This window comes from Haemorhous mexicanus, chromosome 5 (assembly GCF_027477595.1).
Source record: "Haemorhous mexicanus isolate bHaeMex1 chromosome 5, bHaeMex1.pri, whole genome shotgun sequence".
NCBI lineage: Eukaryota > Metazoa > Chordata > Aves > Passeriformes > Fringillidae > Haemorhous > Haemorhous mexicanus.
The window spans coordinates 47,730,719-47,743,466 of NC_082345.1; the positions used below are offsets into that span (position 1 = coordinate 47,730,719).

A 12,748-nucleotide genomic window follows, 5' to 3' on the forward strand; every position below is an offset into this window, starting at 1 on the left:
GAACAAAATTAATGCTAATTTCTTCTACAAAATAGTCTCTGAGAAACTCTAATTACTGGGTTGGAAGGGGAATCAGAAGCTTGACAAAGCACCTTGCCTTTAATTTTTAAAAGGAATTTTTTACACAGTACTAAGGCATATGAACAGATCCTACTCTTTCACTTTGCTGTAGTTTCATCACTTACCATATTTGCTTTGACATTTTATCCAAAACTGATGGCATTTCATGGGCTGTTAATACCCAGCAAAAAATTAAATGCATAAATATTCAACTACACAACAACCTGAGATAAGAGAAGTTCAGAGCCATGACACTAGCTATACTTCAGCTGCTACACAGCTCTGTGGTGTGACTTGAATGTGGGGCAAAACACAGCAACAAGGCAACTGCACGTACAAGTTATATCAGTTCTGGATTGTCAGCAAAACAGAGCATTAGCACTTCAGAATGTGTTATGCCCACAGGCATAAGAGAGAGCAAAATGCCCAAAGGACATTAACTCATGCTATTAAAACTTCACATTGTAACAAATCTTGTAGGATGTACACTGTATGAGCAAGAACAGTATTTTGGGACTGCAGTAACACTTAACAGACATGAATCAGAGAAAAACCGAGAGATAAACTTAACCTCAGATGTCTTGGTTTCTGTAATTTGAAAACAGAATCCTTTTAATGTAGGCCTGGTATTATACACAATAATTTATTCCATACAGCTTTACGGAAAATGAGAAGTGACTTAGAAATGTATCCAGGAGATATACTGAAATTATCCTTGAAATCTACTTTTAATAATGAACACCAAATTAAACAATCTAAAAATTGCTTTCATATAAGGAAAACACCCATATTCAAAAAATCCTTATTTCTTTTCAGGAAAACACATGCTTAATTAGACCTCTAAATATCTGCAACCAAATCAGTACCCTGAGTAAACTTTTATGACTTTGCTCATTTATGGACTTCTCATTTTAATTTCTGCCATCTGGTGATGAAAAATCACATATCCTAAACAATCAGAAACACTCTTGTCTTGGTGTCTTGTCTAGGTGAAAACCAGCCACATTTCTGTATTACCTGGAGAAGCTTACCTCTTACCACAAGGTCAGCTGAAGCTGAGGAGTTGTCCACAATTGTCTGAGCAGTGCACATGTACCTCCCTGCATGCCGCAGCTGGACGTTTTTAATCAGCAGCTCACCATTGGATTTAATCTGTCACAAAAAGAACACTTAGTGAAAGTGGCAAACATCCCTGGGCAGCTATGTGATACCTGTCCACACATCCCTCCCAAGTGGCTTACAGTGGTTGCTATTTCTAAAAAGGGCTTACTTAGAGGATGGATCACCCTCAAACATAGATCTGATTTATAGGACAGCTGCTGAAAGTGTCCCATGTTTCCTGAGGAGCTGCAGCTCTTTACTGGACACGAAAAAACTAGATACTTTAGTAAATGATTATTAACAAATCAACATTTCCCTCTTTTTGAAGCCCATATCTGAAAACTAAACTTAGTCAAGAATTTGTTCATAAACCACAGTTTTATGATTTTTCTGCACCATTACTTGTTTTTTTTTAAACACATTGGCAGGATAGAATGTCATGGAGTCCTATTAACAGAGCAAGATGCTGTTTGGCTCTTCCTTTTTAATCCTATAGCACTAGCTGAGCTTTTATCTCAGAGAGGCTACAGGCACAGCCTAAACAAAGGTGCACCAAGACCTGCCCTGTACTCCTCTGCCCTCCCTTGCTGCTGAGGCCCCTGTCAAGCTGGATGTGCTCTTCCCTCTGCTCAGCCCTCTCTTCCCTCTCTCTTCTCTCCTTGGCAAACAGCAGGACCCCAGGGAAGCAATTCACCTTCTAACAAGGCTCATACACTCATTGTCCCAGACCCTAATCCTTCCTTAGCACTCTTCACCAACGCCACTATTGGGAGATACTCAGCCATGTTTTCAGAGGGCTATGTGGGCCACTTTGCTGTGGGCCACCTTTGGCTGTGCAGAGAGGCAAACAGAATACAGTATTTTTATCCTATGACACTTCTAAGTAACCAGATGTGCACCTGTAAAACAATCAGTGGAACAGAGACTATGTGCACCACAGCTATTTCTCAATGAAAAGCACACTTTATGTGAAGACTTAAGTGCTAAAAAATAACTACCTTGAAATATTTTGCTTATCCATTCTGCATTTTATTCCAGAAAAAGATTACTAGGCTAAATCAATGGGTTATACATATGCTAGTCTTAAAGGGATTTCTCTAAAAACCCAAATGTTCTCATCAGAATACATCTGAACTTTCACGGGAGTAAAAGTGCTACAAAAAAAATTATACATGGATTTATACCACAGTATATCAACAGGGGCAACATTCAGATTTCCTAATTCACTGAAAATTGTTCAAAAATATAACTGAAACACCCTCCCCCCCCAAAAAAACCCCAAACATTGAGATAACTCACTGCAATCCATAGACCTTTACATACAGGAATAAAAGCAATTCAGATGCAAAATGGTATATACAAAAAATAAACTGCAAAATTATTTAGGTGTAAGAACTAGTGCTATTATCATCACACACACTGGGTAACAAAACAAGACCTTCGAGACAATCTCGAATAGTGGGGGCTGTGTGTCTGCATTTAGACATTCAGAAGAAATGAAATAAAGCTAATTCCATCCAGTTTATGTTTCCTGATTGAAAAGGATGGGGGGAGAAAGCAAGGTTAAATCTTTTCCAAATGCTCTGAAACTAGAATGAGAGCTTCTAGTCTATATTTAGGGGAGATTAAAATGCCCAGATAACACTACCCCTTTCCTTTCCAGACTCCAGTGAGGAGTTTGGTTGCCAGCTTCAATTTCTGCTGGCATAAAATTTCAGCACAAACTGAAAGCTGTTAGCATCATTTTTTTTAGGTCCAACATAAGAATTCACATATTTAAGAAATTATTGTGGTAAATAAATAACTGGATGAAAGAAGAATCAAGTACACAGGAAAGAAATTGGTTTGATCTGGCTAGCAATTCTTCAGCTGATTGTCTTACTGGGTCAGCAAGAAAGGCAGGTTACACTGTGCCTTCTCTCTTTTTGAGCTACACAAGTGCTGCTAACAAGACTCAAACAGATCTGCTGGATCAATGAACAATCCAGTACTCCTGATACATTCCAGATAATTTACCTTTTAGCTATTATTAAACTATTTCCATGATATTCACACTTTTCATTCAAGGCTAATATGGCTTTTAATTTGATTTTTCAAAATGCATGCATCCTACAGACATGAGGAGAGTCTGGGACAGGGTAATTTCTGTGCTCATGTCTCCCCAGTTTATTCACGAGAACTCCAATAAGACTGCTGTGGCAGACAGCATCCTTTGAAAATCTGCTGGAATTACTGCATAAGTGAACACTGTGTGGCTGAACACCTGACTAATCACATGTGAGACCTACAGTGGGCTAAGCAATTCTGGCAACAGCTTCCAGGGAGAAAAATCAGTCAGAGTGTCAGTAGCTCTATGAGAAAAAAGAAGGCAGCTACCTGATCCTCTGCCCTCCAAAAAATTACAACAAAGAAGCTGCAAAAAATCAAACTCTGATTTTTCAGTTCGTGTTTTTCATTTGGTTGCTGGTTTTTGGGGTGTGTTGTTTTTCTGCTTTTTTTGTTTTTATAATTCCGCTCTTATTGGGTTTGGCTTTAATAAAAAAGACAAACAGTTCCCTATTTGACTGCTGTGTATTGGTTCATTAACACTAAATGTCATCCTAGAAAGAACCACAGTTCCTGTGATTCTCTGAAAATTTCTTGCATTTTTATCTGCAAATAAACTCAAGCAAATGCTGGGCAAAGCAATAATGTTCACAAACAGACCAGAATTCTCACAATCATATTATTACTTCAATAACAAATGATTGCAAATCTTACTGGGGCTAGTACTTATTTCTATGTTAGCACTTTAATTAAAATAATTTATTGTATTTAATAATGATGTGCCCATATACTTGCCCTAGCAATAATTTCCCTTATGGTCTTAAAACCTAAATGATGAAAAACATTATGTTATAATGTAACATAATTTTAAAAAATCATCAAGAAATCATAGATATGGCATTGTATCTTGTTGCTTCAGAAGCTCTCCTGGAGCAAGCCTTCATGCAGTTGGTAATGAAGCTTTCCATACTTCATGCAGTTGGTAATGAAGCTTTCCATACTTCATGCAGTTGGTAATGAAGCTTTCCATACTTCATGCAGTTGGTAATGAAGCTTTCCATACCTCAGAAGAAGCCTAAGTTCTTGGTGGCAAAAGAAGAGCTTACCAAGCAAATTAAGAGCACAGGCATCAGCGAATTCTGTCCACAAATTAGATATGAATGTACTGTATGTTTTCATCCCAAAACCTCAGCTTTGGCCTTTCTTAACTCAGAGAAGAGTGAATCACAGACTGGAAATAGTGATAGCAAAACCAAGGGTATCTGTGGTTCACCACTCAGTGTTTAACAAGTTTCAAGCAAATACTTGCATCATATAAGCCCTATATTTATGATTTAATAGTGATGTCAAAAATAGCATTTTATGACCTATTTCTGATAGTTACTGAGGGTTTTTTACCACCTTTGCCAGGGCAATAAATTGACAAAAGCCATCAGAATGTGCCCCTGTACAATTAAGTATCATTTACAGGAATCTAGTGTTTTGACTGAAAACAGTGTCTATCCACTTTTGTTGGGCACTCAGAGACAATAAAGAAACTTCTGTTAATATAAGGCTTACAAGCCCAAGTAACAAGAAAGTTAACTTGGCAGAAATAGAAGAACCTGGTAAGCAGAGACAGAGTGGTTTTTTTTAAAATTCAGGTTCTAAAATTAGACATCTGAGCTTCAGCATTGTTTAATACACAGTAGATGTAAAATGGTAACAGAATCAATAAGAAGTAATCCAGAAGAGATAGGATTCTTGATGATGAGATCAGTTTGTCCAATGCTGGAAATAATGTTAAGCATCTTTTTCTGTTACCTATACCTAGAATTATTAAGTCATGAGCTCATGTGAATTGGTTTGATCCTGCCAGTACAGAATTAGCCGAGTGGTTGCTAAAACCAGAACAGATAATCTAACAGCTGTTGAGGTAAGTTAATGTAAATGTGACTATAGATGTTTTCTTGCTATTGACATCAGAGACATAGGGACAACACCCCCAGTGCAACACTACTGTCTTAATCCTATTCACCTGAGACCCTATTTTGTTGTATGAGCCACAGTTACAGATAAATAAAAAACTCAGCAGGATAATGATGACAGTCATTCCCACTAAGGAATCTTTTCCTTCAGTGAGCTATATTTATATGTAAAGGATATACAATAGTTAGTGTAGTTAATTCTACACTTGAGATGTGGACTGGGAAGCATTTCCAATAAGCGTATTATTCTTCTTCTCTGTGCGGCATACCACTGAAAATTCCTGAGGACACTGTGCTTTGTACCAGCATCTCCCTTTGGTAATGGGCCTTGTATTTCATTTGTAACAGCAGAAAAAGCCTAGCGACTTGCTCACTTATGCTCATGGCTCACAGCTTTATGGCTGATGACAAAATTTCACAATACACTGCAAATTACACTTCTCTGAGTAATGTTCACACCTGGCTTTCTTAGCTCCTGCTATCTAACTACAGATAGTACGTGAATTTTGGTAGCCTGGTAAGTCTCACAAGCACATAAATGTTACAGTCAACTGCTTCTGCAGAATATTTTTTAATTCTAGCACAGAAGTTGGCAGATCTAAACTAATTACAATTCTTTGTGCTGCAAGTAGAATAAGTTTCCTCAAAGGCTTCTGCCAGAGCAAACTGCTTGTTGGCTTCACCCTCAGCATTATATCTTCTGCTTTCCTTCCCCTCCTTGCTCCTAACCACTGACTCCATCCATCACATTCCATGCTCACTAGGTTATTATTAGGCCATTGCCTCTAAATATTCCTCCAAACCTACCCAAAATTGGGTAGCTTTGGAGTAATACTTAGAGTCACTTTCAGCTCACTCACGTCTAAAGCACCTCCCTAACACATCAAGGAACTGAAAACAGTGTATTGAGACAGTACCTTGAGAGAGTCCTAGAACTCTCTTCCATAAAAAACAGTAAGCAGTTGATTTGGTTGGTCATGCTTCATCAACAATCACCTGCCACCTTAATACATTCAAAACCTGTACTAAATGAGCTCACTACAACTCCGGCTTTGTTCTAGCCCATAAATAACCTCTTCTTCCTGATCACTGTGTAACTGAGCTTTCCTATTTTGATTTCAACAACCAGGTGACCTCTTCATTGGGTGAGGGAAAGGCTGTGGATGTTTTCTGATGGACTTTAGGAAAGCCTTTGACACCATTTGCCACAGCATTATTCTGCATAAATTGGTTTCCTATGGCTTGGAGGGGTGGACTGTTGTGGGGAAAAAAAACTGTCTGGATGGCTGGACCCAGAGAGTGGTGGTGAGTGGAGTTACATCCAGCTGGCAGCTGGGCACCAGTGGGCTACTCCAGGGCTCAGTACTGGGGCAGTCCTGTTTAATATCTTTACTGAATGAGGGGATCAAGTGCATGCTCAGTGAGTTTGCAGATGACACCAAGTTTGAGTGTTGATCTGCTGGAGAGCAGGAAGGCTCTGCAGAGGGATCTGGACAGGCTGGATCAATGAGCCAAGGCCAACATGAGAAAATGTGAGGAGGTAGCAAGTCAGTTGTCTCTATGACAAAATTCATCACCTATCAGCACTTACTCTTTCTTTGAATATTTAAAGAAGAAAGTTATGTGCAAGAAGGTCAACTTCCTGAACACTTGTACAGCAATTCAACTTATTAAAGATAAAATGGTGATAAACATTCAGGTTCACTGATATTAATTAAGACAACTAATAAATAATGTAGCAAACAGAAATATTGCTGGTACGGGAAGTCTTTTAAAATGTATTTGTGTCATTATGTCACTAAGACAATTACAGCCTAAACTTGAACTCTTCTTAAGTCTACATACAAGCTTCTGACTCGAACCAGTTAAATTGTGGAGTTCCTTTTCCTTACTATCCATAAGAATGGACTAGTGGGACTCAAAAGTATAAAAAAATACTCTTTTTTGTAATGAAATTAAAGGAATTTTCCTTTTTGGATACTTTTTGTATCTTTTATTATAAACATCTTAAAAGTAATCTTTTCAATCTTTAAAAGTATATGACAAAAAGCAGATCTATAAATAACAAACAAACATTAGAGTTTTCCAGATAACTTGAAGAGCTGTATCTTTTTGAGACTTGAAAATATGTGTTAATGTTTAGTTCCTCAATCAAATAATCAGAGGAACATATAAAGTTAAAAATAATCTATTTAATAGTAAGATTTTGAAGACTCCATTTGACTGTTTGGAAGATAACCAACTCTTTTGTTTTTGGTTTTTTTTTCCCCCTTTACATACTTCTGTCACAGGAAATGAAAACAGAACTGACAAATGTCCTTTTGAGAAATTAGTCTTAGCATTAATGTAATGCAAATTAGCTTTGCCTTCAGCAATGATGGAGATACCAAAGCTTGCATTTAAAGAAAGAAGAATTATGCAGGTGTTTACCTGAATTTAATTAGCATTTCATTATGACTCTATGACAATAATTATAGCATTATTTTGAGAAGAGAAATACTGTGGTTTTATCAAGTTTCCAAAACTTGATCTGCATAGTCACATGAATTAATAGTGATATTATCAGAGGGAAAGATGAGGATTCTTCATCAAGAGGAAATTATGCACATGCTTCATATACCCAGTAATCTTAATATTCACAGTGCAGTATCTTTTTCTTTTGTGTTTGTGAAGTGCTGGTGAGCACGTTTCAAGCTCAGCAGCTTGGGCTGCTGCTGCCAAGTGTAAACCAGCTCCCCCTTTACATCCAAGAGAGCCTGAGCAAACCTGCCACCCAGCGACTTCAGCCCAGAACTGCCAGGGAGAGGGAAACTGGCAGGAGAAAAGAGAAAATCCCTTTGCTTGCTCAGGAAGGAGAAAAACCCTTAAAGCTACAATACAATAACAAATGAATAGAAGAGAAATATAGAAACTGCATATTCCTCTTAATTATATCCTACATAAACCATTGCATTGGATTTGCTGAATTTGTTAAAAATTCTGCATTTGTTATTACTTAAGCACTGAACCACCTAATACCTACAAATGTAGACTTCATATGCAATCCTACTGTCTCCTCTGTCCCAGATAAAAACCAAGGTACCCCTGGAAAAGTAACAATGACTATTTGCACTTGCTCTGCATTTGAAAGCCCAGAATTAAGGCTTATGAATGCAAAACAAGAAGATGCCTCTGTGCTAAAAGAATTTCTACCAGTTTTGACAGATCAAATGCAAAACAAACCAAGAAATGTCCTTCAGGAAGAAGGATATCCTTCAAGGTATCCTGAAGTAAATTAATTGATATTTAGATCAAAACTACTTGAAGGTCTAAGTGAATTAAGAGTTCTTCATCTTCTTTTGAATCCTGTGGAATATCCATCCCTGTATCTATTGAAAAAGGAAACATTCCAGCACCAGATTCAACACCCACATGAAGAGAAGCACCTCTTTCTCTCCCTCTGCAGACCACAGAAAGTTTGTAGAGACCAAAGTAGTCAAGAAGAGTTAGGGTAATTTGGTTTTGAATTGAAGCACTTCTATAAAGGGTCCAAAGACCAGTGGAGATAATCAGAATTTGAGATCAGGAATCCAGGACCACTGGCTATCTGGAAGATGAAAGAGGTAGCTGAGAACTAAATAGTGTCAATCTTCTAAAAGAACTACACATTTTCTGAAGGCCTTATTTGGTGCCACATTTGTCAACTTGAAATGCTTTGCTAGGAAGTGCCTTAAAAGCAGGATTAAATTTCAGAATTAATTTCCCCTAAAAGAAAAAAAAAAATCCAGTTTACTTCTATTTTCATTATTTAGAGGAAATCCCAAAAGTGTGTATCAATGATATAAAATTTTTTGTTTAACATGTTCAACACATGACCCACAGATGGAGTGCTTTCTCTTGCACTACAAACTCTTCTGATAAAACCATTTTTACCTTTTTTCCACACCAAAATGACTGATTCATTAACACTTTCAGTCTGCTTTTCTGTTCTATGGAACAAATTTTTTTGTGTGACATCTGTCAGGTAGCCTAAAGCAATCAACTAAATAAAATCTGGCACAAACTGATTTTATTTGCTCTTTTATAAGGAGTAAGTTTACTGGGGCTTTACTCTTTAAGCTCTTATTTTGTCTGACACTCAGATTCATTCCAGTCTTTATCTAAGAACAAACTAATACAATTAGGAGGCAATTCAAGCTTTTCCAAGATAGTCCTATGCATCAATTACTCTACTAGAGTGTAAATATAGACCTATCAAAAATGTGACATAATAGCCACCTGCAGGAAATGTTTTGAAAGATGCCAGTGTACTGGAGAATAACTAAATACTTATTCATTCCTGAGGCAACACAAAATACACTGCAGACAACTTACTGCCCTGCTACTGAGTGTGGACATAGCCTTTCAGGAGATTTATTGCAGAAAGGAGTGCATGTCTTTGGGTTTGAATGTTTATCAGCTGATCTTAGCATACTTCTACTGGCTTGCTGGACAAGGACATGTTCTCTCACTAAAAGGGAGCAGTGTGGCTTCTTAACTACGTCTTACAACTCAGCAAATGAGCAGGTTGAGGCAACTCTGACTCCTCAAAGGGCTGGTTTGTTCCAAATCAGACTAAAATAGTTACACTTTAAACATTTTCACATGGAGATAAACAGATGCTGAAAGCAAAAAAGGAATCTCTTGTCCATGGACAATCAGATAATATTGCAAGCCTAGGAGAAGGACTCTTCAGGGGGGTACTGGTAAATCATTTTGAATGAAGAGCTGAAACTAAGTGTGGTCCCTGGTGTTCCCAGACACTACAACTACCATTAGCAACTATTTCTCTCCATACCCAGAGTTTCTCTTGAGAGCACAAAAAAAAAAAAAAAAAAAAAAAAAAAAAAAAAAAAAAAAGGTATCAAATATGAGGATTTTTGTATAATTTAACTCCAGAATAGCAGAATAAATATTTACACAAGTAGGCGACCACTTGGAGGTTGCTGAATATTAGGCAAATCAGCATGTGATTAAACATAAAAAGAAAGGATTTCTAATAGAGAAATTAATTTTAAATAAACCTGATAGAAGACTCTAAAAACATAACTATACATGCAAATACAAAGGAACTATGATTGTTCTACATGCCCAAATGAGTGTCTTTGTATTAACTTGTTTAGCCTTCTCATAAACTGTTCTTCCTCAGTGTTTACAGACTCTTTGACTCCTACCCACCATCTGGCTCAGATTTGTGCCAAATTCCAGAAACATTGATGATAGAAACCTAGGTAAGTATAAATAATGCATATGCAAACTTTTTTGAGGTAATTTGCACCCTGTTTACAACCAGGTTATCTACCTTACCAGCTATTTTCACTAATAATCAGAGTGGGATTTATCTGAGGTTCCAAAATCCTTACATCAATTTAGAGATCTGATTTCAGGTATCTGCCTGCAAGTGTCTATGTGTCTGTAAGGTGTCTGAATTGTAACTCTGTTTTATGTTCTTGGCCTTCTGGACCCGAACTGACACAGAAAAGACAGCTATTCACAACAAAGTAAACTAGGGTTTCATGTAGTAAATAAGGTTCTATAGTATCTTACCATAACATTCCGTTCATAATGTTCGTGCTCTTTCTCAAAATCTATTACAAAGCCATTTAGAGACCAGATAAATGTCAGGTCTAATGTGGGGTCATGGGATGCAATGCATTGCATGGTAGCATTCTCTCCAACGGTGACATCAACATTCAACGGAGCCAAAGTAATTCTTGTAGCTTCTGTGAAGGTAATGGCAAACAGGGAAAATTCCAATAAATAAATATTTAATAAAATATAAGCTGAGCTCCACAATTGTTTGATCATACATTAAACCTCTCCCTCAAAGTCTAGTTTACATGTTATTCAAACAACTACATTTCAAAGGACCAAACTGAAGACAACAAAGAAAGCACTTTACAACTAAAATACCTGGTTTCTGTTTAGTTGTTTAAATCTCTGAATCACATTACAACTATTTTTATTCATTGACTATATCTCAAGTAGAAAGAAGACACATGCTGAATATTACGTGACTTGTGTTGCATTTCTTGTTTTAATTATAATATTTCGTATGTTTTAAAACTTGTGTCTTTAATGAATGAAAAGTTCTACTTGGTTAGGCCAAGTCAGATTTCCATTAGAGAATTGCAGGGATTGTGATCTTAATTTATCTATTGAGAAACAATATAATAGATGCATAACAAATTGTGTAAAGAGCTATATGTGAAAAAGAATAGTAAACAATAAAAGAAAAGGAAGAAAGCACATCAGCATTGAGCTGTCACATCCAGCATGATTTCTGGAACAGAGATTAAAAACCAATTTGATGACAAATGACTCTTCCACTATCAGCAGTACTTGAAAGACGTGGGTCCAACAGAATGCAGTTATTCCTGTCTGTAGTCTACAGTTATTTACTTATTTGACATCAGATTTAAAATACATGATTAAGGATATCAGTACTCACAGAATATAAAAGTACTGATAAAGGAAGGTAATTTACAAGTGCAATCAATGGATATATGCCCTTATCTCACAAATTTCATGCAGATTTCTCTAATAGCAATGCTCTTTTAAACACGTTTATACCACCAGCACAACACCAAAGCCACCACCAAAACAAACTAATAAACAAACAAACCAACCAACCAAAACCCCTACAAAACAAAAAACCACAACACTAGGGAAGTCATCAGGAGTCCCATTTCTCTGAGTCATGGCCCCAGAATCACACCTTAGCAAGAGTGCTAAGCTACCAAATAAAGGGCATGCATTAAAATATTTAATGCATCAATTTAATGGATCTTGTTTAGTAATCTCTTATGGAAAAATCAACCCTGAAAACTGAGATACAGTGCCAGAACTGATGCAAACATACCCAGTTTTAACTGAGCAATATGCTTTAAAAGCATCAATTCAGTGTTAATGAGCAATTAAATTTGAAAGATGTAGAACAGCTTGAAAAAGTAGTGCAATGCTGGAACAAAAATTAGTCATTTTGAACTAAGGGATTCTGCCCAAAACAAACTAATGCAATTCTGAGGCTTACCTGTCATTTCTAGAACACCAGTGCTATTGGCTTTTCCTCGGTTATTTTCTGCAAAACAGGTGTAGCGACCTTCATCCAGCTTTGTGACATTGATAATTTCCAGGCTCCCATCATCCCAGATACGTATGCTATGGAAAGTGCAAAAATTACACCAAGAGAAATTAAATTCTATATTAGAAAGCAATGCTTCCTGTAGAACTGTAGTAAATGAAAGAACAAATCACAAACATCGTTTGCAAGCTGACATCTAACCACTGGATTTATAAACACACCTACAGTAAAAAATATTTAAAGAGCCTGTGGACTGAGATATTAGATGTGTCAGATTGCTGGAGCAAGAGAATGTACTCCTATTCACTTTATAGTATTTTTCTTTGAGTTTTATGGTACAATTCAATTCTTTAACCGGACTAGGTAAAGTTGGATACCCTGCTAACTCTCTGAATCTGTACTGCCAGCAACATTTTGGCATATTATTTTCCTGAAGTTACACATTCTCCTGTCCCTGAAGTCTGCAAAATGG

At 36.9% G+C, this 12,748-nt stretch overlaps 1 protein-coding gene across 1 annotated transcript in view; it reads right to left on the reverse strand.

The window, feature by feature from the left end:
* CNTN1 (contactin 1) overlaps window positions 1-12,748 on the reverse strand; it is a 208,175-nt gene that overhangs the window by 39,550 nt on the left and 155,877 nt on the right. Inside the window, exons 13-15 of the mRNA XM_059847082.1 lie at window positions 12,226-12,353; window positions 10,740-10,915; window positions 1,092-1,212 (exon numbers count right to left, since the gene is read on the reverse strand). Of these exons, the coding sequence (XP_059703065.1) occupies window positions 1,092-1,212; window positions 10,740-10,915; window positions 12,226-12,353 (425 nt within the window). The remainder of the gene's footprint in view (window positions 1-1,091; window positions 1,213-10,739; window positions 10,916-12,225; window positions 12,354-12,748) is intronic.